The sequence below is a fragment of the Solanum verrucosum genome, unplaced genomic scaffold (genome assembly GCF_900185275.1).
Source record: "Solanum verrucosum unplaced genomic scaffold, falcon-dt-bn FXZP01000102.1, whole genome shotgun sequence".
NCBI lineage: Eukaryota > Viridiplantae > Streptophyta > Magnoliopsida > Solanales > Solanaceae > Solanum > Solanum verrucosum.
The window spans coordinates 3918473-3945758 of NW_026019930.1; the positions used below are offsets into that span (position 1 = coordinate 3918473).

General features: G+C 35.0%; 2 protein-coding genes across 2 annotated transcripts; one reads left to right on the top strand and one right to left on the bottom strand.

The window, feature by feature from the left end:
* The first annotated feature begins 4371 nt into the window (after positions 1–4371).
* Positions 4372–17812, top strand: LOC125828027 (uncharacterized). Its single transcript, XM_049507331.1, has 9 exons — positions 4372–4554; positions 9725–10089; positions 10170–12562; positions 12641–12786; positions 12988–14910; positions 15068–15116; positions 15200–15447; positions 15537–15644; positions 17326–17812. Exons 2-9 carry the CDS (start codon positions 9909–9911, stop codon positions 17510–17512), a joined length of 5235 nt encoding a protein of 1744 aa, XP_049363288.1. The 5' UTR covers positions 4372–4554; positions 9725–9908; the 3' UTR covers positions 17513–17812.
* Positions 17813–20450: 2638 nt separating this feature from the next.
* LOC125829093 (uncharacterized) lies at positions 20451–26556 on the bottom strand. The gene is made up of 8 exons (XM_049508367.1): positions 26253–26556; positions 25646–25730; positions 25121–25162; positions 23767–23935; positions 22393–22445; positions 22065–22289; positions 20680–20726; positions 20451–20612 (listed from the first exon to the last, which is right to left on the bottom strand). Exons 1-8 carry the CDS (start codon positions 26534–26536, stop codon positions 20558–20560), a joined length of 960 nt encoding a protein of 319 aa, XP_049364324.1. The 5' UTR covers positions 26537–26556; the 3' UTR covers positions 20451–20557.
* Positions 26557–27286: the final 730 nt, after the last annotated feature.

Consider the following 27286-nt stretch of genomic DNA (forward strand, 5'->3'; position numbering starts at 1 on the left):
TTCCTCATTTGCATCAATTTTCACTTTTAAGTGAAGATAGGTTCATAAAATACAGACAAAGAAATAGATTTTTTAATTCACCTGTAGTGATTATAGTATATGAAAAATGCATACAGTAACCTAATTTTCAATGACCATCTGATTTTCTAAAAAATTCTCCTATGCCTCCACTATTTGACATATTAATATCGAGCAACTTACAAAAATGATTATAGTTGTAGGGTTATTGAAGTTCAATTGTTATAAGTATGCTATTTACCAAAAATGACTATATTTTATGTATTAATCTCGCTGTATATTTGTATTTTTTTCAAATTTTTATTTATACAATGATACAATTATAATTACAATGCACTAAGTAAGGTAATTTTTTGTTATATATAGTGACGGAATGCCCCCTAATTACGTTTTTAAAACTCTCAACTTCCCATAATTAAATTAAAAACTAATGATTACGTCCCTATCCGCTTGGATTCCAACTAATAATTAATAACTAATATTAAATTAACAACTAATTTTACCTTATGAATACACCTATATCATATAAGAGTACCCATGTTATTGAGTTTATGATGATTTGATTTAGTGGGTATCAATTTGAGTTGTAATTGGAATTAATATTGAGTTTATGATGATTTGATTTAGTGGGTATCAATTTGAGTTGTAATTGGAATTTGAGCATCTTGAAAGTGGACGCCTTAGCTAAATAGTGATATTTTGTGGCTTGTTAAGTAGTCCATATGCATGAAATTGGAAGCTTTTTTTTTATCGCTAAAGAGATTATCATTCCTTGTTAACCACATATGCCATAAGAAATAGGAAATCAAAGTTTCAGCTAATGGGGAGGATTTTGATTGTTTACGAGTTGATTAACGAGACTTGATATTTTCAGTAGATAAGCATGAAAGATTGTTGGTGATAGTGCATAATTTGTCTTCGAAGGCCAATTTGAATTTTTTTTTAAATGGCATTAAAGCATTCAATAAGGATGTGGTTGATATCCTTTAATTAAGTGAAGACCATAAAAGTGGCATCGAGTTTGAATTGGTATTCCTAAGCGGTTTAGGTAGACTTTCGTGGAAAATCTTTGATTCCGTTGAATATATTCAAGAAAACACGATGGATATTAGTATATTTTCTTGATTATGATTATTTTATATAATATTTAGTAAAAAATATATTAAGTTCCATGATTTAAAAATTACCAAATTTTTAATTAGATTATTTATAATTTAGATAAAGAAAATCTTTATGATAATGTTTTATCGATCTTTAAAAAGCATTCGCAAGCTTATTATATTTTTATATTCTATAGCTCATTCCAAAGATAATGTCAAAAAAGTAATCAATTTAATTTGTAGATACTTGAGAAAATTATACTTTCATATTGGAGACACCAAGCCACTCAAAAACTTGGTCCGAAATGGACTCGGCTCCTCTTTATTTTTTTATTTTCTCTAAATTTTTGCTTGAATTTAAGACACATGTGATAAGTTAAATTTAATGACTAAGATTTAATTAATAAAAAAATTATTAATTATAATTTAGATGGTAACTATACTGTATATTTAATTTCAAAAGTTATTGTAATCCCATTATCTCAACAATATATTATATTGTCATAAATATATTGAATTATTTTTTCTATTAATAAAAGTATATGTTTAGATCTAAATATACATGTATTGATCTCCTGTTAAATACTATGTGAAACAAGATTGATTGAGCAAAACTACGAATAAATAATAAATATAAGGAATTTCTCATACTTTAAAAAAAAAATTAAGAACTTTCAAATAACAATAAGTAATTAATATACTTTATCAATGTTCCAAAAAAAACAAAACACAATAATATACATTCTCAAATGTATTTAGTTAGTAAATGTGTTGTTATTCATTAGTTATATACATATACATGTTAATATTTTCATCAAGAAATTAATAACCCAATTATTAAACTTGGAATGGTCAATTATTAATAAATGACAAATATAAGGAATTTCTCATACTTTAAAAATATTTTTAAGAACTTTCAAATAATAAAAAATAATTAATATACTTTATTTATGTTCCAAAAAATACTTTGTTATACATTCTCGAGTGTATCTAGTTGGTAAATGTGTTGTTAATATATATATAGAGAGAGTAATTTTTTATTAAGAAAATAATAACCCAGTTATTAAACCTGAAATAAAGATGATCAACTATTAACAAATGATAAATATAAGAAATTTCTTATACTTTAAAAGTATTTTAAAGAACTTTCAAATAACAATAAATAATTAATATACTTTATTTATGTTCCAAAAAGAACCCATTAATATACATTCTTGAGTGTATTTGGTTAGTAAATGTGTTGTTATTCATCAATAGTTACATACACATGTTAATATTTTCATTAAGAAAATAATAACTCATCTATTTAAACATGGAATAAAGGTGATCGACTATTAAATAGTGATAAATATAAGGAATTTCTCATACTTTAAAAATATATTTAAGAACTTTCAAATAACAATAAATAATTAATATATTTTATTTATGTTCCACAAAAACACATTAATATACATTCTCAAGTGTATTTGGTTAGTAAATGTGTTGTTATTTATGAGTTACACATATACACACATTAATATTTTCATTAAGAAAATAATAATCCAATTATTAAACTTGGAATGAAGGTGGTCAACTATTAATGAATGATAAATATAAGGAATTTCTTATACCTTAAAAATAAATAACAATAAATAATTAATATACTTTTTTATGTTCCAAAAAAACACATTAATATACATTCTCAAGTGTATTTGGTTAGTAAATGTGTTGTTATTCTTGTTACAAAAAAAAAGTGTCTATTTTCATTAAGAAAATAACAACCCAATTGTTAAATTTGTAATAAAGGTGGCCAACTATTAATAAATGATAAATATAAGGAATTTCTAGTTAGTTACGCATATACACATAATATTTTCATTAAGAAATAATAATCCAATTATTAAATTTGTAACAGAGGTGGTCAACTATTAATAAACGATAAATATAAGGAATTTCTCATTAGTTACATATATACACATATTAGTATTTTCATTAAGAAAATAACAACCCAATTATTAAACTTGTAATAAAGGTGGTCAACTATTACTAAATGATAAATATAAGGAATTTCTCCTATTTAAAAAAATAATTTTAAGAACTTTCAAATAACAATAAAAATTAATATACTTTATTTATGTTAAAAAAAACACACTAATATACATTCTCGAGGGTATTTGGTTAGTAAATCTGTTGTTATTCATTAGTTACATATATTATATAGACATGTTAATATTTTCATTAAAAAAATAATAATCCAATTATTAAACTTGTAATAAAGGTGGTCAACTATTAATAAATGATAAACATAAGGAATTTCTCTTATTTAAAAAATATTTTTAAGAACTTTCAAATAACAATAAATAATTAATATACTTTATTTATGTTCCAAAAAAACACACTAATATTCATTCTTGAGGATATTTTGTTAGTAAATCTGTTGTTATTCATTAGTTACATATTATGTAGACATGTTAATATTTTCATTAAGAAAATAATAACTCAATTGTTAAACATGGAATAAAGGTGGTCAAATATTAATAAATGATAAATATAATGAATTTCTCCTATTTAAAAATATTTTTAAGAACATTCAAATAACAATAAATAATTAATATACTTTATTTATGTTCCAAAAAAACACACTAATAAACCTTCTTGAGGGTATTTGGTTAGTGAATATGTTGTTATTCATTAGTTACCTATATTATTATATAGACATGTTAATATTTTCATTAAAAAAATAATAACCCAATTATTAAACTTGTAATAAAGGTGGTCAACTATTAATAAGTGGTAAATATAAGAAATTTCTCCTATTTAAAAAATATTCTTAAGAACTTTCAAATAACAATAAATAATTAATATACTTTATTTATGTTCCAAAAAAACACACTAATATACATCTTGAGGGTATTTGGTTAGTAAATCTGTTGTTATTCATTAGTTACTTATATTATTATATATATATAGACAAGTTAATATTTTCATTAAGAAAATAATAACCCAATTATTAAACATGGAATAAAGGTGGTCAACTTTTTCCCTACAATTAATATTCAGTTAGGATGACGTGTACACTCTTTTTGGAGGGAGAATTTAAGACCAAATTTTACTTTGAATTATCTCTTTGAGATTCTTTCATTAGGATTATTTGTCTGAAAAAGGAAAATAAATAACACAAGCGGGCCCCGCTTACACCTTGCTATGATTGGACCAAGACCCGGGTTCTTCGGGTCAGGAGCTCATTTTCAACCCGAACCTAATACCGCTCAACAGTTCATTGAAAAGGCACAGACTTTCTCTCACTGCTTTTTCTCTCTCTTCAACTTCTCTCACTCCTTTCTCTCTCTAGCCTCCCTCTTGACACAAAATTGACATTTCTGGCAACTCAGAACTCTACAATCAGTACAGTTGAAGGATCGATTCCAAGTTCAATTGGTGCAGTTTTGGTGTTTTGGTAAGTGTTTTCTTCTCAAATTCTGTTTGTGTGTGTTATCACAAACCCTAGTCCCTGCCCCTCTATGTGCTATGGATTCAGGATTTTAGTTTTTCAGGCTATTTACAGTGAGTACATACAGCTTGAATTATATCTTTTTTTTTTTAAAGGTATGTTCAATCTGTGTAATTTTTATGGAGATGTCACAGGAGTCTTTCAGATGGTACTTGAATTGTCAAAAAAATGATGCCTTTGTACAACTGAGTGCTCATCTCATGCTCGGCGATTAACATGTTAGTTTTTTAGTTGAATGTAACTGGTCCAAATGGAGAGAAATGGACATTGAAGATTCCGGTAGCCAAGCCCCAACTAGTTGAGGATTGAGGTGCTAGTTGTTGTACTTCGATTTTTTTCTCAAAGTTGGACTAAAAGGTCTAGCTTTATTTCCATCTAAACCTGTTGCATTCTAATAGGAAACACCATAAGTTTTCTATTATTGGTAGTTTTTATTATCATTACATGATTTTACGTGTAGAAACGGATTAGGAGTTGGGTCAGTAGCCTAGTTCGGATGGATATATCTGAATGCTTTATTCCAGAAGGAGAACTGGTGTTTGTCAAATATTGGAGGAAATGGTTTCTTATCAGTTTAGTGAGGAGCCTGTCAATGGATTTTAGTTCTCTCTATTGAATAGGGGGATCTGGACTTCTCTTTATTATCAACCAGATTCCATTCGTTTCATCAACAAAGGTATCCGTGATCTAGGAGTGATTCCTTTAATGGGTAATTATAGGAACTCTAAGAGGTAGAGTATGGATTCTGTTACATTTACAAATTCCTCCCCACACCAAAAAGAAAACAAAAGTATACAGTTAAACATGATCTGTTGGAATGAGTTGGCTTTATCTTCAAAATATTTGTTGTTCCTTCCTTTCCAAACAGACCACCAAATGCATACTGGGATCATATTCAACCACAGCACAATGTCTTCTTGTTCCTCTCATGCTTCTATTCCATCAATGTAGTAATTGTATGGTGTCTCTTGGCATTACCCATATTAGATCTGGTAAGTTTAGGAAAATATGCCAAAGTTCTTATCTTACCTTAATGAATCTAAAGATGGTTTATAGATTTGCTTCCTCCCCACATATTAGGCATCTGCTGCACTAAAGAAGCTCCTTTGCACTGAAAACCATATTTACAGCTTGTCAAAAAAGTAAGAAAACTGAATCTGAATCCTACCAGGAACCTAGGATATTTATTCAGTTCTTTTAACTAACCTCTTTCGTTAATATTTTTAATTAATTAATTAATTAATTTGTTTACCATGATTTAAGTAAATTTATATAAGGTAAAAATATTATTTCTAAAGTCATGCATACTATTAGGACTTTTAATATAGTTCAAATATGGTAAGATTTAAGAAGCAAAATTTTAGTCAATTTTAAAGTACTGAATATTAGGAGTTCTTACCTATTACAAATAAGCAAAGATTTAATATCTAAAACTTAAATAATTTTCGAAGTCCTAAATATTAGGATGATAATTAAATGACGATTTTTTGGGGAAAATAGTAAATGATAGTTTTGTTTGTTGTGAAGTCTTTTAATAAAGGGAAACTAGTTCAGATGTGGAAGTGAAGCTTGACACACTAACTATCCCTAAGAGAGATAGTTTCAAGCATCTTAGGGCTATAGTTTAAAGAAGTGGGGACATCGACAAAGATGTCACACATTGTATTGGTGTGGCGTGGTTGAGGTGGAGGCTTGCCTCCGGAGTTTTGTGTGACAAAAAGGTACCACTTAAGCTTAAAGGTTAGTCCTTTAGAGTGGTGGTTAGACCGACTCTTTTGTATGGGATAGAGTGTAGACCAACAAGAACTAAAAATGTTTAGAAGGTGCATATTATAGAGATGAGGTGTTGAGATGGATGTGTGGACATACTAGGAGCAATAAGATTAAAAATGAGTATATTCGAGCAAAGGTGGGAGTGGCCTTAGTGGTGGACAAAATGAGGGAAGTGAGGTTGAGATTGTTTGGACATGTGAAGAGGAGATGCGTTGATGCTCCAGTTAGGAGGTGTGAGAGGTTGGATCTAGCGGGTGCGAGGAAAGGTAGAGGTAGGCTGAAAAAATTTGGGGAGAGGTTAGTAGACATGACATGATACAACTCCAACTTATTGAGGATATGACCTTAGATAAGAAGGTGAGATCGTAGATTAGGTAGAAGGTTAATAGATATTGGATTGTTCTCTTACTTTCCGAAGGGGTTTAGACGTAGTTTGGTGTCTGTCGTAGTAGTAACTTTATTCTTGTAGTGTCTTGCTTTTGCTTTTTACCACCATCTATTTTATGTTGTTTCAATTATTGCATTATTTTTTTGTTGTTACTGTTTCCGTAGTAGTTGCTATATTTTCTGCTCTGTCATTTTTCCTTTTCATACTTGCTCAGATTGTTGTACTCGAGTTGAGGGTTTTTCGGGAACAACCTCTCTACCTCCACGAGGTAGTGGTAAGGTCTATGTACACTTTACCTTCCCCATACCCCACTTGTGGATTTCTCTGGGTATGTTATTGTAGTTGTAATCACTCTTGGATGGGGTCCATGTCACGTATGCATTTGGGTGTTGCGTTAGTCCGTGGTAAAACACATAACTTTTTAACCCTAACTCGGATTAATGAGTGGTTTGTTTTGCTGGAAACTAGACTCGGAAGACCTTTAATTTGGCATGTAGTAGACTTTCTATCTCCTTATAGATTGGATTTTTTTTTTGATCCGGTAATCATATTTTCATTCAATAGACTGGAAGATATACTCGTTCCAAGTCTGTCCATGTACAAGATTATTTGAAATACTCTGACGTAATGAAACCTTAAACTTTTGTTTCAAGGCTTCCTTTGGCCTCCAACTTCAGGCTTATACTTCAAGTGACTTAATATAAGTGTTCCTTGTATGATTACCCATTTGCAACTTTATTCTCCCGATTTCACACTGATTCGTTGGCGTTTACGGCACACATATTTTAAGTTACGGGGTATTACAATAATGTCAGCTCCATGTTTAGTGTAGATGACATTCCTCCATAGAGCTTCAGTTTCATGGTTTAACCTCCACAATCAGTTAGTCGTGTAAGCTTCTGTTGTGTTGCCTTAGGTTCTTGATTCCCAGTCCTCCATCTTTTCTGCCTGTAGTGAATTTGCTCCATTTGACTAGGTGGAATGTCGTTTTCTCTTTGTTGCCCTCCCATATAAAGTTTCTTCTTAGCTGCTCCAATATCTTCTTGATCTTTGCTGGCAAATCCAATACACTGTTAATTCTGAGAACTAGGAATTCAAAATTGGCTGAGTAATTGGAGCTATAAATCAACTTTGATTGGATTATTTAAGGAATGTATCAAGAGAGAATTGGATTTGGTTAGACAATGTGTGCTTGGTAAACAAGGAGTGATCTATGTTTCGTTGCAATTACATTTTAACAATGTTCAGTGTGAGATGTTGGAATTAATATTGTCATTATTGGATATTTGATGATGAAATTTGTAACGTTGATTGCAGTTTTGATGTAATGAATAGGAATTTTATATATTTTAGGTAATTCTGTATTTTCTATAAATTTTGCGTTTCACCTCGAAGATGTGTGTACTATGTTTCTCGCTTAAGCCCTGCAAGACTTGTCATTTTAAAAATATTTGTTTTTGCGGTCCCCCCCCTTTGAAATACTGTTAGGCTCTCAAAAGATCCTCATGAACCACAAGCTTTACCTTTCCACTGCAATCAAGATATACTTTTAGTATCTATTATTGTAAATAATTAGTTGTCCGAGATCTCATGTCAGCACTTCTTTGATTCCCCTAATTACATACCTTTTTGTGAGTCCAAAGATCAGAGTTATTCCTTAGACATAGTCGGGGCTAAAGGCCAAGCATGGCTCTCTTTTAGTGGTAAATTTATTTAACTAATTAGTGGTGGATAACATCTACTGATAAAAAACAAGGTTGATCTCTTGCTGACAATTCTTCCATTTTTTTTTTGTATAGAAACAATTGTAATGTGCATTTAGACCATCTATCAACAGAAGAGAAAATTTTGCCCCTTCACAACCAATTTAGCAATGTGGCAAAAGGCTGCTGTGATTACCTTACATTATTACGAACTATCAAATAGAGTTTGGTGCAAGAAAATTTTGGTGGCTTAGGATAATGTTCAAACTCTTGCAGATTAAGCACGAGTGAGGCCAAATATGTGATTATAGTTGAGTGCAAATATGTGATTGCGAAAATCTTGCAGATTAAGCATGAGTGAGGCCAAATATGTGATTATAGGCAAAAAAGGAAAGGCTTGCTTAAGTCAAAAGCGCTAAAAGGAGGAGAAGACTAAGGGCTTGGAATGTGGTTCTGCTTGCTTTAATGTGGGTTATTTGGAGAGAGAGAAATAGGAGAGCTTTTGAAGGAGTACAGTTGAGTTTCTCTCAGTTGAGGAGTAGTCCCAGATCCCTCATTTTCTTTTGGTGTAAAACTTAAAGTTTCCAGTTGTATAGTGAGTTTGTAGAGAATAATGTTTTGTAGATTCTTTGCTTTTTGGTATACCCCTTGTATACGGCCAGTTTGGCCATGCTTATGAATGAATATACTAATAATTTTACTTGATCAAAAAGAATAATCCGATGTTACTCATTCCTAAGAAAATTTGCAGATCCAGTGTAGTTGTTGCATGTACCCCCCCCCCCCCCCCCCCTCCTCCCTCCTTTTACTGCTGGAAACAAGTGTGGTATGCACCAATCTTTGATATGATATGAGATTTTGAATTGCCCCGAAGTCTTGGCAACTTTGTCGAACACTCGTTATCACGGATCCCTTTTGTTCACTCTTTATGGCCATTGCCGGTCTTTCTTTTCTCTATGTCATGTCAACTTGGTCCACTACAGGCTCTCTGATGTGATTATTGACTGAGGAAAAAGTGAGCTTGAATGTCATTGATAATCAACATGTTTAGTCATTGATTATGTATTCTACGGATTCTCTGTACCTCAATGTTTATATAACTTTTAGTTGTGTATTGAAATAGTTCCATCAAACTAGGTGTGAATCTTCAAGTAGTATACCTCTTCTTTGTCATCTCAGGGTAATATCTATTGCCGCTTAACAGAAAACGTCTCTTCTTTCACCTAGCTGAACTTGGATGAATGTCTTGCAGGTGTTTGCAGTTGTTTGAGAAGGCAGCTGATTCTTAGCTTCCAAGAATAGTAGTCCCCATGTTTAAGTTCTGGATTTTAATTGCAACGCCAGATAGCAAAAAAGTTTGTTTTATTGATATCTTGCTATGTTAGTAATTGCATAGCGACATTTAACAATCAAAGGTTTTGGACTTAAAATTATCTATGCCTGGTAATGAAGTCAAAGATAGGGTTCACAACTTTTTTGCACAAGACAGTATGTCACAAGAACATCATTCCCCTGTAGTGGATGGGAATTTGCCAGCTCTAAGTAACAGTTTGGGGGTTGGAAGCCAGAGGCAGACAGGTGGACTGAGTTCCAACGCATACAACTTACAGATCTCTGGTAATTTGATATGCTGTTTAAACTTTATTTGGTATCCAAGTAGCTTGTTGGACAATTTTCTTATTTTCCTTTGTTTGCAGATACTACTAGAGGACATAGCAGTTATCCATTTAATGGGCAGCGTGGCTTGGATTCTGCACAATCAACTCAATGGGCTGAGTTTGCTAGAGGTCAGCAGCCAAACTCGAACGGAATCATGTATGGTAATCAGTACTACCAGACAAGGCAGGATGAATCAAGTTTTTCGGCTGTGAATACAGGTTCTAATCAATGTAATCTAGCCTCAGGGGGCTCATTTTTTCATGAATTGCAGCGAGGGGCGGGTCTTGAGCAGCAGGCAAGAGGACTAGTTAGGTCAGAACCTTCTGGGAGTCCTGTTAGTTTGGATCTTTTTGGTGGTCAGCAAATGAACGGTCAGCAATCGAACATGCTGCAATCTTTGCAACGACAGCAGTCTAGGCTAAACGAAATGCAGCAACTACAACAGCAAGCCATGTTCATGAAGATGCAAGAACTTCAGAGGCAACAGCAACTAGATGCCGGTCCACAAAATCTATTGAATCAGGTTCCCCCTGTTCCTAAGGTGGCATCTAGTAACCATTCTCCTGCTTCTATTAATGGCACCAATTATTCCGGTGCAGTAAATTTTGCACTGGCAACTGAGCTTGGCAACAATAATTGGTTGCAACATGGTTCTCCAGTCCTTCAAGGATCCGCAAATGGATTCAATCCCACCAATTATGAACAAGCACAACATTTGATGGGTTTGATTCCTCAAAACATTGATCAGTCTCTATATGGAATTCCTGTTGCCAATTCAAGAGGAAGCCTGAGCCAACTTCCACTGGTGGGAACAAAGAAGCCTACAGTACAGCCAATGCCAACCTTTACTGGTTCATTTCCGGTCAATGAATGTGCTGAATTGTCAGGTCAAGTCAGTGGGCAGGATGGGACTTCTATTCATAGAGTGAGTTTGCAAGGTGAAAGCTTTTTTGGTCACACCGTAAGTCAAGCTCTATCTAATGCAGTAAATACTGAGAACCTTCAGCAAGCAAATAATGTGCAAAAAGGTTCAGCTCTCCAGGATTTCTGCAGCAGACTGGATGTAACCATTCAAGCAGAGACCTCACAGGAGAAAGTTGCGACGCAAGCTTCTTCACCACGGAATGAAGTTGGTTTAGATCCTACAGAAGAAAGAATTCTGTTTGGTTCAAACAGCAGTATATGGGGTTCCTTTTCCAAGAGCCCTAATAGGAATGAGGAAGGTGTTAATCTGTTTGACAGTGCAGGATTAACTGGATCTCCTTCTATCCAAGGTGGTACTTGGAGTGCTCTTATGCAGTCTGCTGTTGCAGAAACTTCGAGCAGTGATTTAGGTCTGCAGGAGGAATGTAGTGGTTTGAATTTTCACAGTGCTGAAATTCCTTCAGGGAATCAGAATCTGATGTATAACAGTGGGAGACATAAATCATCTTCTGCTGACAAGCTGCCTCTAGCACCATCCTTGAATTCTTTTTCTGTTCGGCCATCTGATAGCATCATTATGAATAACAGCTTCCACAACGTCCAGGGGCACAGGTTTCCATATGAGCAAGGTCAGAATCTGCAAGCAAATTCTCAAAGACCTGTCGAGTCATCACATGGAGGAAGCAAGTGGTCAGATTTCGGTCCACTGCAGACGTCAGTTGCTGAATCAAGCCAGATATTTAGCAATACTTCACATCCTCTTGATACAGAAATGATTTCTAGAAGGGGTTCTAGGTCCTTGACGCCTGAGCTTGGTGGAGCTAGACAACCATGGATGAAATCAGCTAGTTGGGGTGTTCTTGGGTCAGCAGTAACCTCTGGAGATGCAGCTTTTAGTATTTTGAGTGAGAGCTCATCAAAACGTTTGCAGGACAACAATCAGAAGAAATGCATCCAAGAGAAAGTCTTTCATGGTGGTGTGACATTGAAATCTAGTTCACGCAGTAATTCTGCAGTTGATATGGAGCATGCGGGATCATCTATGGCTAGTCCACGGGGGTATTCAGAGGTTTTTAGCTCGTATCACTCTGCCACAGCTCCAAACTCAAGTACGATGAAGTGCTCATCCCCTTGCGTTGGTGGTAAAGAGTTCACAGTGCATGAGTTGGAGAATAGTGATAAGAAGGATAATTCAAATGACAGCTCTCACTCTAACCTACATCCTCATTCTTTCGCTGGTGGGGTTAGGGAAAATGCTTTATCAGATGCCAGTGATTCAAGGTGTCATCTCATGGGGAAACAGAAGTTGTCTAATCAGGGCGGTCGGAAAAATTCTTGGCCTCCAAAGTTTCAGTATCATCCCTTGGGAAACTTGGATGAGGATGCTGATCCTTCTCGCAGCATGGAGCAATCTACTCATTCTCAGTCTATAGTGCAGCACAATCCCCAGCATGGCCAATCAAAAGTTTTTGGTCAGGTTCCTCACAGTCTGGCAGAACTGGAGAAGGTGATATACGTAGTATATTTTTGAAGAGCGTATATATCCTTTATCAACAATTATAGGCTAATGTTCTTTGATCTACAGGGGCAATTGCCTGATGTTTTGATGGACAACAAAGACTCTAGTGAGGTGCATTGTCAAAGCAAGTTTCCTGGTGGTGGATCTAATATTCCTGGGCCCTTCAACAGATCTCTTGACTTACATTCACCTAATAAAGCTGCGGAATCTAGGTAGTTAATTTCCTGATTCTCAGAACTATTAGCAATGGTTATGGGTATATTTTAATAGATCCTGTACGATTTAGATATTCTTTTGTACGTATCTTTACATGTATCTTAAAACCTTGTTGACGGTCAAGTTGAGCTGTATAAACTACTTTGCGGTGCCTTCTTTTTCTGGCTTCAATGTTTAAACTGTTTCTATTCTTGCAGTCCAAACATGCTACAGCTTATTCAGAAGGTGGACCAGTCGAGAGAGTATGGTTCCGTGGCAGAGTTAGGTCATTCTGAAAAAAAAGCAACATCTAAGATGCCTGAAGCAGCAGAGGATTCTGATGAGTCTGTTGGTCATCACCTGAGGAGTCAGTCTGCTTCCTCTCAAGGCTATGGTCTACAACTTGGCCCTCCATCCCGACGTGCATCAGTCCGAAACCATTCTTTGACATCTCAGCGCCCGATCCAAGCTTTTAGCTCTTCACACTCAAGTCATGCTGCTGTTGACACTGGTGAGAAGAATCAAGGACCAATGCACCCCCCTCATCAGGCTCAATCCTTACTTTCACCTTCTGATCCATCCCAGGAAGGATTGAAGAATATAGGATTTGGTATTGCAGGAAGTACCAATAATGTAAATTCTATGTATGCAATGCCCGGAAACCTTTCTCCAGCATTTGATTCTCATTCTGGTTTTCCCTATAGGGGAGGTCAGCTTAAAATTCCAAATGTGGCTAGGACTACTGCACAACTCCCAACAAATCAATCCTTGAGTGTATCCTTTGATAAGCATGCTTCTTCTCATACAGAGAAAGGTGACTCTTGCAGAGGATCTGCAAATGGTCAGTCTGTGGAGGCTTCCTTGCTGGCTGGGGCTGACAAGTTACAAGATAAGCCTATCCTCTCCGCAGGCAAGTCTCAATTAAGCAACACCAATCGTACAGTGGAAAGTATCTTTACCAATCAAGTTACATCCCAAGAGCCAGTATCAGTTTCTCAGGCATTAGTGTCTGGCATCGGTCAGCAGGGTACGTATTCAAAAATGTCATCCGGTATGTGGGGTACTTATCCACCACCTCAACAACCTTTTGGCTCTCAGTATGGCAAGGATCCTTCTCATATTTCCCAATCACATCAATTGAATATTGTGGAGTCATCATTCTCTGCTCCTGGGAGGCAAAGTGATCAATACTTGAATAGAGGTAATTTTGCATCCCAGATTGGTACTAGCTCAGTGGATTCCCTGGTTTCTTTTGAAGGGGAAGAACAGCGAGCAAAGGAAAGTCATTCTCAGCAAATATCAGTGAGAAATATTGACCACATCCAGAAGATGAATGATTCACAGGGTAGAGAGCCTTTTATCAAGTATATCTTGGGAGGATCTCCTGCAAATGCTGCATCTATGCAAAGAGATATTGAAGCCTTTGGCCGAACTTTGAAGCCCAACCTTTCTAATCAGAACTATTCCCTATTAAACCAAGTGCAGGCCATCAAACATGTGGAGGTCGATCCAACCAATAGGGATTTCAAAAGAATGAAAGTAGCAGACAGCAGTACAGGTGCTCCACAAGTTTCTTCTGGGGACACTGAAATGTTGGGATTCTCTGTGCCAGAGGATTTGCAAAGAAGCATTTCATCTCAACAAGGGAGGAAAATGTCTCCTCATGATGTACTTGCACTTCATCAGGTGGATTCTCAGAGCAGTAGTCACAGCAATAATACAAATTCCGTTACGCTTGAACAAACACAAAATGGTTCTCAGTTGGAACCTTCCTGGTTCAGTCAGTGCAGAACCTTAAAAAATGGGCAGATGTTACATATGTATGATGCTCGTAGAGCTACTGCAATGAAGACAGTGGAACAACCTTTGACTATTGGGAAGTCTTCCAGTAGTTTGCATGCACTTAATTCTATGCTGCAAATAGTGCCTGCAACTTCTGATAGAAGTACAATTGGTAATATTGAACCTAATTCTGTCCCCAGCTCTGCTACAATTGACCATTTTTCTTCTCCGACATTGCCAGTGAATGTTGATCATCAGCACCTAATTTCGAAACCCATGAAGCGGAAACGTGCTACATCTGAAAATACTCCTTGGCATAAAGAAGTTTTAGCAGATTCACGGAGCAGTCAGACAATCAGGTTTGTATTATGCATAACAACTTCTTTTAATAAACTCTCGTGCTTTTATGCTAGTTAGTTGCTGCTCTACACCTACTTTTAGTCCCTTATTGTCTTCATTTGGGTTGTTGTATTAGTTCAACATTCATGCTAATGTGTTTTAACTTTCGCTTTGCAGCCTGGCAGAAAGAGAGTGGGCTAGAGCTGCTAATAGGCTTACTGAAAAGGTATAATGAACTGACTACTATAATCCTCCTGATTTCGAAATTGGTTGCCTTACTTTTAATAGCCTGTATTTTTCAATTCTTAGGTTAAAGAAGGCATTGATTTTAATGAGGAAGGGGCACCAGGGGTTAAAGCTAAAAGAAGAGCTATGTTGACCACTCAGCTTATGCAGCAACTACTCCCCTCTCCCCCTGCAGCAATTCTTTCTGCAGAAGCTAATTCAGAGTATGAGAGTGTGGGTTACTCCATCTCTAGATTGGCATTGGGGGATGCATGCAGCATGCTTTCTTGCTCAAATGATGATCGTAATATGCCTTGTGATGACAAAGAACAGTGAGTTCTCTAGTTGCATGAGATTATTCAACTATGTCTATTGTTTTTTGTTCTTCTGATCCTAATGATACATTTAATGCAATTTGTAGGCTTCCCGAAGAGTGCATTACTTCTCAGAGGATTAATAAACATGATTTTGCCAAAACTCTAGAAGAGTTACAGGGAAGAGCGAGGAGATTGGAAAGTGATTTTATGAGGTAATGCTTGATGTTTCAGTTTCAGTTTCTATATTTTGCTCCAGTAACAATATTTTGCTGAAAATTGTTGACTGTGCACGGCTATAGCAGAGGAGTTTCTTTACAGCTAGTTTGAATGGTTGTTACCTATTGTATTGTTTTGTTTTAGAGAAAATAATTATTAGAGGGGGCAAACAAACAAGTAATAACTAATTTTGCAAAAGAGCAAAGTTTGTGAGATGCAATGGTAAATAATATTTTAAATCAGTGAAGACGATACTTGAAATGAGCCAATGTCCATGTGGGTGCGCATGCTAATTCTACAAATTATATGTCATGATGCAAGGTGAGCTGTTGGTTAATGTTATTTATTAACTGATGCCATAATTTTTTTCATTGAGCTACCTAAATTGGAATATCATTCATTATTTTTGGGAAACTTACACTTTTTTCTTTAACTTTTTTTTTTCCGAATTTCATTGATCTAAATTTTAAATTTTTGTTTTTAAGTCAAATACATTGTTTAATAGTGATACTAATGTAACTTTAAAGAAATTGTGCATTCATTGATTTGGATACTTAAAGCTAAATTGACTACCTAAATGGGATTAACATTCATCATTTTTAAGGAACATAAACTTTTTCATTTAATTAAGTCTTATTTTATGGCACAAATACATAGTTCAATATATTTATGAGTTTTTTCAAAATTATATATTCATTAATATAGGGTTCATGCGCAAAGTGCGTATATTAAAAAGCACAAAGGCCCATAACAAAATGTTGTTCATCTTTTTCACCCTTTAAAATTTGATTTCACACTCGATAAAATAGTAGTTTAATTATAACCCTAATATGTATATTGATATTGATATTGGATTATAACATTCTTATGAGACGCGAAGGAAGAAGCTATAGGTTGATCCATATTGGGGTCAAATGTTTGTGTTGTTCGAATTTATGTTCTTTGTCAATATTTTATTTTAGAATTTCGTCCTATTAGTGCTTGCATTATATGTTGGAGGTTCTGTATGTCATGATTTCTTCTCCTTTATTGATCTAACTAATATATTTAACATTTCTTTCTCAATTAATGAAGTTGCATCTATTTAGTGTCATTTTCTATTTTTACATAATTCACTTTTCTTATATACAATCTTTTTAGTTGACGCAATACACACATGCAACACATGTATACTGAAACTAGTTGCTAAATAAAGCTGAATTTGTTAATTATGTAGAAACTACATGTAGTGCTAAATTTTAATGATGCATATGCAAATCTAAGATTTACAAAGAACAATTTCAGAAATTCAAGGGTTTACTTTGAACTGTGATGGCTTTTGCTTCTGATTTAGCACATCTAAAAATATATACAGCTGATGATAGGTCTTTAACCATGATCTTCCACTCCATTAGAAAATGAGGGCAAAGTGCTTACTGTACTTATTGGTTGGTTCCGTATAAACTTGGACTTTTTATTAGGAAATCCACACTTCTCAAGTCTTAAATGTCTACTGTCATTTGACTTGCTATTAGTTCTTGGACATTCATTTTATCTTTTGATGTTTCAGTTTTACACTTCCGATTATATTATATAAATATTGTCTGCTTTACTAGCTTCCTTTTTTACCTGGAAAAGGTATGTTAATTCTGCATGATTAGTTCTGTTTGCTTTCTAATTTGTTCCTTCTCTGATCAGACTGGACAAGAGAGCATCAGTATTAGATGTGACAGTGGATGGTCAAGACCAAGAGAAGTTCGGCGTTATTAATCGGTATGCTAGGTTTCTTGGTCGGGGGCAATATGATGGTATTCCTCAGAGATACGTCACAGCGCTTCCAATACCAAAAGATCTGCCTAGTGGAGTGCACTGTCTTTCTCTATAATCACAAATGAATTGAATCTTTTCTGTGCTCTGTCATCAATTACCTCAACTTCCAGTAGACATTTTTGTCCTAGTCATGTACTAGTGCTAGCAAGAAGAAAATAGAAACCATACATTGCTGAACATACTCAAATGTCATCTCAGATGGAATGTAGCTGTCCAATCTTTTGCATGTAGGCCATTTATGTCATTATCAAGAAAATATACATGTACATCTCTTCAAACTTAGTGAGGGGGGAGAGACTAGGGTGCCCCATCATTTTTTGCCAGAAGTGGGGAGAATACATACTCTGTGCTTCTAAGCTGTTGATTTACAGTTGGTCAAACCTGTTGTTGCAAATTGTGGAAGCTATTATAATTGATTTAGCCAGGTTTGGGGTATTTGTATTGGCCATCATTATGTATAAGAGATGCCCAGGCTCATAATTGATTCTGTTGGTGCCTTTTATTTTTTGATGAAGGCTAATTTTCAGTTGGTGGATCATCAACCATTTGTAGTTAGTTTTTAGAGTTAACAACTGGAAACAGGCCAAGCTGTCCAGATTGTTCAGAACATAATTTAGTTGAAAAAGGTGCCTTTAAGCAGCATGATATTTCATAATTTCCCTTGTATGGTTCTTAATGTGCAACTGCTGTGCAGATTTTTGCAACTTGTTTTGGTGTGTGGCTGGTCGAGCCTCTTTGAAACTACAACCCTGCCTCGTCTAACTTGAGTTACCCTGTTCCTTTGGCCTTTGGCAGTTAACGTAGCTTCCTTCAAGAAGTAAGATTACATCCCTAGCTATGCTATGAGCAGAAGTTACAAACATACGATTTATAGGGAGATAAAGGAATAGAGCGAACCAAATATATTTAGTTTCTAGGGTTACTCTCTATAAACCAAGGATGAATGAATAGGTTTCCCCAACTTTGCCAATTGTCATAGTGGATGCCAAAGAATGTACGAAGGCAATGAATATTTTTTTAAAAAAACTTGCATGCGTTTTATGTTGGGTTAAAGAACCCATAGACGAGGTAAAGCAATGGTAATACGGATTATTTGGCAAAATAATTTGTTTTTCAAAAGCGGTAGATGTAGAAGAGTGCATCTATAAAAGAGGAAAGTTCATAAATAACTATAGTTTGGATCATAATTATCATTTAGTAGCTATCGTTTACCTAGTATTTGTTTGCTCAAATTTAGTTGTATTAACACTTGCTCAATTTTGCTGGATATTCTCATTTTAGGGCAAGTCGTTCTCTATCAGTTTATTTTCAAATTTTGCGAGTATATATGCAAGGATACAATCTAGTTACAACTTCGAAAATCGCTAGATTCCTAATACATCTCAGAACCATTCCATATACAACCTAACTATAATTTCGAGATACAACCCAGAATCAACAATGTACACCCCTAGGAAATCTGTCTATGTAAACACCCATAATTTAGAGAGGATGAAAGAGAGAACAAAGCAAATGCAGGCCAGAATCACCATAAGGCATTTCCTTGATATTCAATTTCGAAATGAAAATTGACTGTTAATCCTACACTCCCTCCTTGTTATTAGTAGCTATAGTTTGCCTAATTACGATTCATAGTGACTGCTTTTGAGTTGTAATATGTTGTACCTAATTGCTCTATCCTGGAAAATTGACTGTCAATCCTCCACCCTCTCCTTGTCATTAGTAGCTATAATTTGCCTAGTTATGATTCATAGTGATTGCTTTCGAGCTGTAATATGTTGTACCTATTTTCTCTATCTCGGAAAATTGACTGTCAATCCTACACCCCCTCCTTGTTATTAGTCGCGATAATTTTCCTAGTTGCGATTCATAGTGATTGCTTTCAAGCTGTAATATGTTGTACCTATTTTCTCTATCTCGGAAAATTGACTGTCAATCCTATACCCCCTCCTTGTCATTAGTAGCTATAATTTGCCTAGTTACGATTCATAGTGATTGCTTTGGAGCAGTAATTTGTTGTACCTATTTGCTCAATCTCGTTGTATCCGTCACTCAAATTCCTCCATCTGTTTGTTACATTATTCAAGTTCTTGAAATTATTGCTCTTGTAACATAAAAGGTACTGGGCCATTTGTCAAACTCCAAGCGTTTGGAAAAAGAACAAAATAACCGTAATAAGTCAAGTAAAGATCTTTATGCATGAATTTAGAAATATGCAACTTTTGGTACATTTTTTAGTTTTGTTGTTATATATGGAAGCCATATCTGGGCTTGAGCAGTTCCACTCGACTTTCTGCTAGCAATCTACTGTTTCCAATACTTTTGATGTTGTTTCTATTGACTTTATCTTCAAAGTCCCCATGATAGAATCAAGGCTTTTATCTTCATTCTTAAATGACTTCCTATAAATTATATTAGCCCAGTGGAAGACACAGTATTTCATGAGATCCATCTTCAAAAGAGTATTACACTTGCAAAGCAAAACGCTTTGTGAAATTAAGACCCATCTGTCTAGATCTTCTTCTGATGTTAATATCAATTTTAATGCAAATGGTAAAATTAGGGAAAACAGATTTATATATATAGCATCTCTACTCCCATCCCAAAAGAAAAGAAAAAAAGAGAAACCGAGTTAGAGAACAGCCAGTTATAGTGGTTCTTGCTTGTGCCAAGCCTCTTCATCCGCTGATTGCTTTGACAAACAAAGACAGCATTTAGCAACCATTGCTGTGGCGGTATTGCCTGGAAAACAGCAGTAGTCTTGTTTGTAAGTTGGATAGTTCCTCCTGGACAACTTCACCATCTGAATCCCAATTTAAGTCAGTTTTTATACGCCTCAACCTCAATTCAGTTGGGGTCATCCATGTGAATCCTTTGTATCCATTCCGGTCCAATAGATTCATCAGCATTGTTTTGAAGAAGTTTCAAGATAAAAATCTTAGAAGATAGAAGATCAGATAAATGCCTTTTCAGGCATATGGATGAGCCCAAAGAATGTCAAAGTCCAATGCCTCTTCAAGTTTCAATCTTGGAGTTGTGCAACAACAGAGAATGTTAAGTGTTTGTTCACCATTGTTTACCTATCTGTGTAGTTGAGGCTTCATGATATGGTAACATGCATCTCCTCACCAACCATAGCAAGTAATTCACCTATCCTGTCAAGGAGAACTACTGTTACAACATGATAGTAAAAACTCAAAAAGTCCCACAGAATCAATTTACCTGAATCTATCGACATTGACTTCTGCGAGCCAGGTTGTTAAGTAAACCTACAATTCAAATATTCAGTTAGTATAGAAATAAAAGGATGTGGAAACACCACTAGAAGCCAAAGGTTTGTAATTTTTCCATCCAATAAGACAATGATAGATCCTTCTAGTATGATCATAAACAATGGAATTTCCAAATATCTTTTTTTTTTTTTTTGAGAATGCATGGAATTTCCAAATATCTTTGTTGACCAGCTTCAACGTCTCACATGTTTTTTCATCATTTCCTTAAAGAACTCTTACTTTAACAAAGAAATCGGGGTCCAGCGGTGCACGATATCTTCACCAAAATACCACTCTTTTGTCTATGGCAGATTTCTGACCCATGACATGCCATCTACACATCACGTGTTGTGCTATTACCACTAACCAAAACCCCCGGAGCTCATTTCCTTGAAGAATTTTTTTCATATAGTAGTATTTTACTCGTATCTGATGGAACTGTGGAAGCCCATGTTACAAGCGGTACATAAAAAGTAGTATTAACATAAAATAATAGTTCTCTACAACCAAACCCAAACAGGAACCTCATGGGTAATATTTCCTTGAAGAATATCTTAGCTTTAACCATGACCCTTCCTAGAGATCTAGCCGTAAAAGACCTTTTCACCTAAAACGAATCATGTTTACATGTTGCACGCCACTATTATAACAATATTACCTTGACAACAAAACATGATTCACTGTCACGAACTTGAAAAACAAAACATGATTTAATGAGAAAACAGTACATAGAAGAGACAGGAAAGCATGCCTTGAACTTAAAGGGAAAAAATGCAAGTTGCAGAGAAATAATATTTCCAGTGAACCAATATTGCTACCTCACACAAATTCAAGAGAAATTTGATGCCAAAAAAGGCCTTTATGCTAAAGCCAAAAGCTCTTTTTACAAGCAAACACTGAAAGCTCAAGAAGATGGATACAAAGGGAGAGTATGTAAATGAAAGGAACTTAATGTATTAGAAAGTAAGACCTTCAGAAATTATATGGGATATACATATTTATTGTTGGTACCACTAGAGTAATTATGATATTTTTTTGGGTTAAAAAAGACCTAATATCATTTTATCTTACGCATCTGTACAAGATAAGAGTGCTGAAAGTAGCACTAAAGTTACTCCAGGTACAATCATAATTAAGATATGCAACTCAATGTGCTGGTTGAGGGGCTTTTCCCAAAGTAACAATGATATATCTTACCATCAACTAGGGTCTTTTGAAGCACTAGGGATGTGCCTCACTGTGCTAATAATTCTAACAGCTATAGACACATATATAGGAGTAGGCACACAAATTTATTCTTAAACTTATAACTTCATATACATCAGGTCACAATACCTGGAGAACGTTCCTCTCTAGTTGACTACTTGATTGCATGGTGGTAGACTGAGAATTGCAGCTCTCTTCTTTGGGCACGAGTTGCTTAAGAACCTTGTTTGAGTTTGAATCACATATGCGTAGATCATCAAACTCTCCGACATAGAAATGATCACTCCATTTCAGCCCGTCAACTTGTGAAAAATTCTCGGAACCAATAGAGCATATTTCCATCACTAGCAACCGCTGCACATCACTCAACTTTTAAGAAGGAAATACAAATAGATAGAAGATTTTTACGAATAAAGTAAAAAATGCCTCACTGTGGCTGAGAAGATGAGAAAAACACCTTTAGATTTGTTTCTGACACAAACATCTGGACCAGCTCCTTGGCCAGTGTCTCTGAAGTCATTAGAGAGTAAAATTGTAATTTTTAAATATGAAGCAGATACATAGATAAAAAGAAAAGTTAATTTCTCTGTATAAGAACAACAGGAAGCCTATGTTGAGCTCCTTTTAGTGATTGTTTAATGGGACATAGATTGTGTCTCCATTCTTGATAGTTCAGGTCTGTATGTAAGATTTGCCACCCATAAAGCAATATTTATTTAGTTAACCAGGGAGATTAAGGGTGACTGCTGAATAAAGTTACCAAGTTAAAAAAAAGAAGAAGAGATGACTGCTGAATGTCCTCTGGTCAGGTAGAAGAGACTAGCATGTTCAAAATCCGATTACCAGGAAAGGAAGATAACCAAAATTCCTGACCATTCAGACTTAAAACTTTACCTCTAACATCTTATACCACATTGACTCCCTTGATAAGAGATGAATGAGGACAACCAGACTTGCTTAGGTTTATATGACTCTTTTTTAAATTTTGTTACGTAGGTTTTATATGATTACCTCCATTGTAGCAAATTATAGTAATCTTTTTTGTTTGATTCCAACTGTTAGATTGATAATCTAACTAATGCTGAAGCCTAGTGACACATTGAATCAGTTAGTCTGTATAGGGTGAAGTATGGAACGTACGTGTTGACTGGTGAGCAAACTACTATTATGCAGTCACTAAATTCCGTTTCTTCCCTTGGTCAAATAGGTACAATTAAAATTAATTGTTGCATCGTCTAATGAAATCATTGTCACTCTATCATTAACTTGATGATATCTTTCTCTAAACAATATCCATAAGGCATCCAGCCAATCCTCTGTTAATCATCCTATAAAAGCTAGGCATCTCTGTGGCATAAGTTCAAAGATGTAGGGAGTTAATAGATAGAATAGCACATGTACGTTGCAGAAAAATGTACAATCAACACTGGATCCCCCTTTTTTTTTTTTTTTTGGGGGGGGGGGGGGGCGAGGGGGATATGTTAACCTATGTCTACCATCCCCAAACCCCCAAACAACCTCCCAGGAGTAACAGTGACCCTTCCTCACTTTGCTCTCTTGGTGACTTGAATTGTTGAAATATTGGAGCAGGGGGTGCTTTCCACTTGCCCAGTCCTCTCTTGTCCCAGTGCACAAACTTCTTTTCATTTAATAAGTAAACTGGACTCTGTGTTAACCTTGTACTATTAACTAAGCATTTAACAAATTTAATAGTCATTAATTAACTCGCACAACGAATTAGCATATGATAACCTTTTAACAAAACATTGATAAATCTCTGCAGGAATTTCCACTAGTGGGACAATCAGCAACTTGCAAAGAAAACGCATACCGAAATCAAAGATTGACCAAAAGGTGAAAACAGGAATCCCATCACAATCACCAGTGTCATTCTGATTTCCAGGGAAGCAAGAAAACTCAGTAAGTGGGGTGCCACTTGTTCCTTTGAGATAACACCTCATAGATTTAGAAACATTGACCATCTGAGTTACAACGGCCACCTGTAGATAGCTAAACAGTCAGGCAATAAATAGTCATGGTAATTCTGTTGAAGGCACTTGAATCAAGAAGGTAAAAATGTTGCATCCAGTATCCCAGTTTGCTAAAAGGTCATAGCTTCAATACAGACATGTAGCGGAATAAGATCCACGCCTAAGCGAGAGCTGATAGAAGCAGATTCAAGAGCCAAGTCTAGGAGATGAATAAATCACTTACGGATTGGTTTTTGTCAATGAGTTAATGACATCATGCAAACAACTAAGACCTATGTATCTCCTGATTCATTCTTGATTTTTGCACCCTAGACCAAAAGTGCTTTAGAACCCAGCTTTCCAAGCAACCAACCCCTTTGCCACTTTAAATTTACACTAACACCTAGATGTATATACTAATAGACAGTAAATACTTTCTCTTATTAGCTAAAGCTTTTGAGCCAACAAAAATTCACTTATATAATTTTGTCTAATTAGTAAAATTTTTATTGGACAATAACATTAAGTAATGGATTGTCATACAAGTATAGGCTATAAGAGTGTGATCTCAAGGACGTTAGATGTTCCAAGTATGAGATAAATGCAGTTCAGTATGTCAAACAAGAACAGTTGAGCATGGAAGACAAATGCAGATAAAAACTCCAACATATCTATTTATTTCTTTTACAACAAATAGCATGAAAGGAACTTGTGCCAGAGTATGAATTAAACAAAAATAGATATGTTGTTCACTTAGAAATACTTAACACAACCACTGGCCTTACAGATACTTGGGGATTCTGAAAGTAACATTGTGCTTCATTAGTCTATCAAATTGTCCTGATCAAAATTAGTCATTCAAACTGTTGACAAGCCATACATATCTATTTATTCCTCTATTTTTATTCAGGGATGTTTCCCTTCCGAACATAGGAAAGGGTTGAACAAAATAGGGAGCATTTTAAAGTAACACAGTTATAGAACATATCGAGAAGCCTGAACAATTAAAGAAGATACTAAGCATGACGGAGGGATATACAGACAGGTTTAGATGTTTTAATAACAAAAAATGATATTCAGGTTCTGAAAAGCAGAAAAGAAACGACAGTAGAAAATTCATCCATTTGACAAAAGAATGGTACCAAGTTAATCAAAGTAGCAAGCTAATGACAGATACATTTATGAAGTGAATTCGCAAATACGTAGCGTGCATACCATATCTTTGTAAGATGACAAGAGCTTACTCCTATTAGTCTCCTGAAAAATGAAGACAACTGTGAGAAATTGTTCAGAGTACAGTTTGATTTCGTCATTAAAGAGAGATGGGCTTTCCACTCTACTTTTACGCTCTTTTCCAGCATATTTGACCAATTAAATAATGAGGAAAACCTCTGAGGTGCAATCAGAAAATATTTTCAACATAACTTCAATCATACTTAACAAGCAACCAAACAACATTAATTCAGCAACAGAAACCATTCAGAAATTCTTTTTGGTTGAAAGGTGCTGATTTATTGTTGGTACGTTCAAATTCAATAGGTTCCCTACGTCATTAGGAGGATACACTACACCGAGGGGCATCAAGTAAAGTTAAAGCATCAGGCAATGAAGATCTGTCTCACTCCACAATAAGTGGTTTTGTTGTATATTTTCTCAATCAACTTTATAGAGTGTGCCAATAGCCAACTTCTGGGACAATTCAAAAAGACAAAGGGATAAAAAGGCAATTACTATAATCACCTGCTGCTTGAACAATTTCCTACATGCTTTTTTACGTATATCAGGCATCTCTGTCAACACACCTAACTCCATTGCATCCATATACCTGCACCAAACTCCAATGGATGTCATTCTGAATCACGGATTATTCAACATTAGAAATTCTTAAAAGTCCTACACTAGTTGAGGGTATGAGTTGTGTAGTCAGTTGAGTTAGGCATTTTCATAAAAGAAATCACATTGACAACAACACAAATCCACATATTCTCTTCAATACTATCTCGCGCTAAAACATGGATATTATTATTTGGAAAGTCAGACAATTTTTTTTTTCTCATCAAAATTTTCAATGATTTTAGAGATGTTTTAACTAAAACAATTGTGATTCATACTACCTCCTTTTCAATTTGTTTGCTGTAAAAAATACTTAATTTTACAATCTTGAACTAAAGATATCTAGAATGTATCAAAATGTTAATCTGCATGTCACCGCCGAAGTTAGAGTTAAAGAGTTGGCCATAAAAAGGAAAGATGCAATCTTTTTGAAACCGACTAAAAAGGAAAACAAAAGACAAATAAATTGAAACGAAGGGAGTTGTATTTTCTATGTAACTAAACTTAAGTTTACCTTTGGGAGAGATAAGAATTTACAACATAAGTGGCGTGTGATCGAGCAGTGGAGGATAAAGAAAGCCATTGCGTTCGAAGAGAAGACAACTTCGACCACTGGTTTCTCAGGTTTCGCTGCGCCGCCGGTCTCCATCGCCGTATATCTTGAAAGGATGACGGCGTCGATGGCGTTGTTGGTGGAGCCGGCGATTTTGCAGCCGGACTTTGAATATTCCAGTCCGTGGCTTCATCGGAGGAAGCCGGAAACGGCGCCGGAGTAATTGGGAGGACTTTGGACTCCATTGTTGTGACGGTAGAACTAGTAGCTGAAAAAAAAAAAGAAGTAAAAAAGACCAATGACGAGTAAACTTGGGTAAAGTGTAATAGTGGTCGATTTAGCCCCTAAGGTTTAAAAAGTTAATACTTACATCCCCTGTTTAGTCAAAATATCACTATAGTTGTTACAACATCAAATTGATAGTAAAACACAAGTCAATGCCATTTTACCGGATGAGTCAAATCTATATTACGATTTTTAAAGGTTACTTTATTTTAAATTTTAATTCAGAAAAAACATATTCTCTTAATTAGGCAATTCAAAATCTCATAAATTTTGAAATATTGACTCACAAATAGATCAGGATATCAAATATTGCTTTTGTCAGTCCTTCGGAGCAAAGAATTAAGAGAGGAACAAAATATTCACAAGTATCGATTAATAAAATATATATTTTTCATAATTATAATTTATTGTTGCAACCATTTCATAAAAATAATTTTTAATCACAAGAAAATAGGAGGATTAGTTTTATTAAGAAGAAATATGGGGGACATGGGAAATCACCTGAAAATTGAAGCAGTTTCTTCGGGAAGATGGAAGGCAGAAAGTTGTGGAGGTCAATAGCTTTTATTGGCTACCTCACCACGCAGAGTAAGATGGAAAGAAGACTGTAAGCTGAAATGACCAAAATGTCCTTGATAAGTAAAAATAATTATTAAAATCAGTCATATTGATATCACAGTGACATAGTATACCCACTCTCTACTATGGTA

What these genes read in the sequence shown, in the direction of transcription:
- LOC125828027 (XM_049507331.1), top strand. Translation starts at nt 9,909, where the DNA reads ATGCCTGGTAATGAAGTCAAAGATAGGGTTCACAACTTTTTTGCACAA. An exon ending in CGGAGCAGTCAGACAATCAG is followed by an intron (nt 14,911 to 15,067) that starts GTTTGTATTATG and finishes TTCGCTTTGCAG; the next exon opens with CCTGGCAGAAAGAGAGTGGG. An exon ending in CTAATAGGCTTACTGAAAAG is followed by an intron (nt 15,117 to 15,199) that starts GTATAATGAACT and finishes TTCAATTCTTAG; the next exon opens with GTTAAAGAAGGCATTGATTT.
- LOC125829093 (XM_049508367.1), bottom strand. Translation starts at nt 26,536, where the DNA reads ATGGAGTCCAAAGTCCTCCCAATTACTCCGGCGCCGTTTCCGGCTTCC. An exon ending in TGTCATCTTACAAAGATATG is followed by an intron (nt 23,936 to 25,120) that starts GTATGCACGCTA and finishes AGCTATCTACAG; the next exon opens with GTGGCCGTTGTAACTCAGAT. An exon ending in TAGAGAGGAACGTTCTCCAG is followed by an intron (nt 20,727 to 22,064) that starts GTATTGTGACCT and finishes TTTGAATTGTAG; the next exon opens with GTTTACTTAACAACCTGGCT.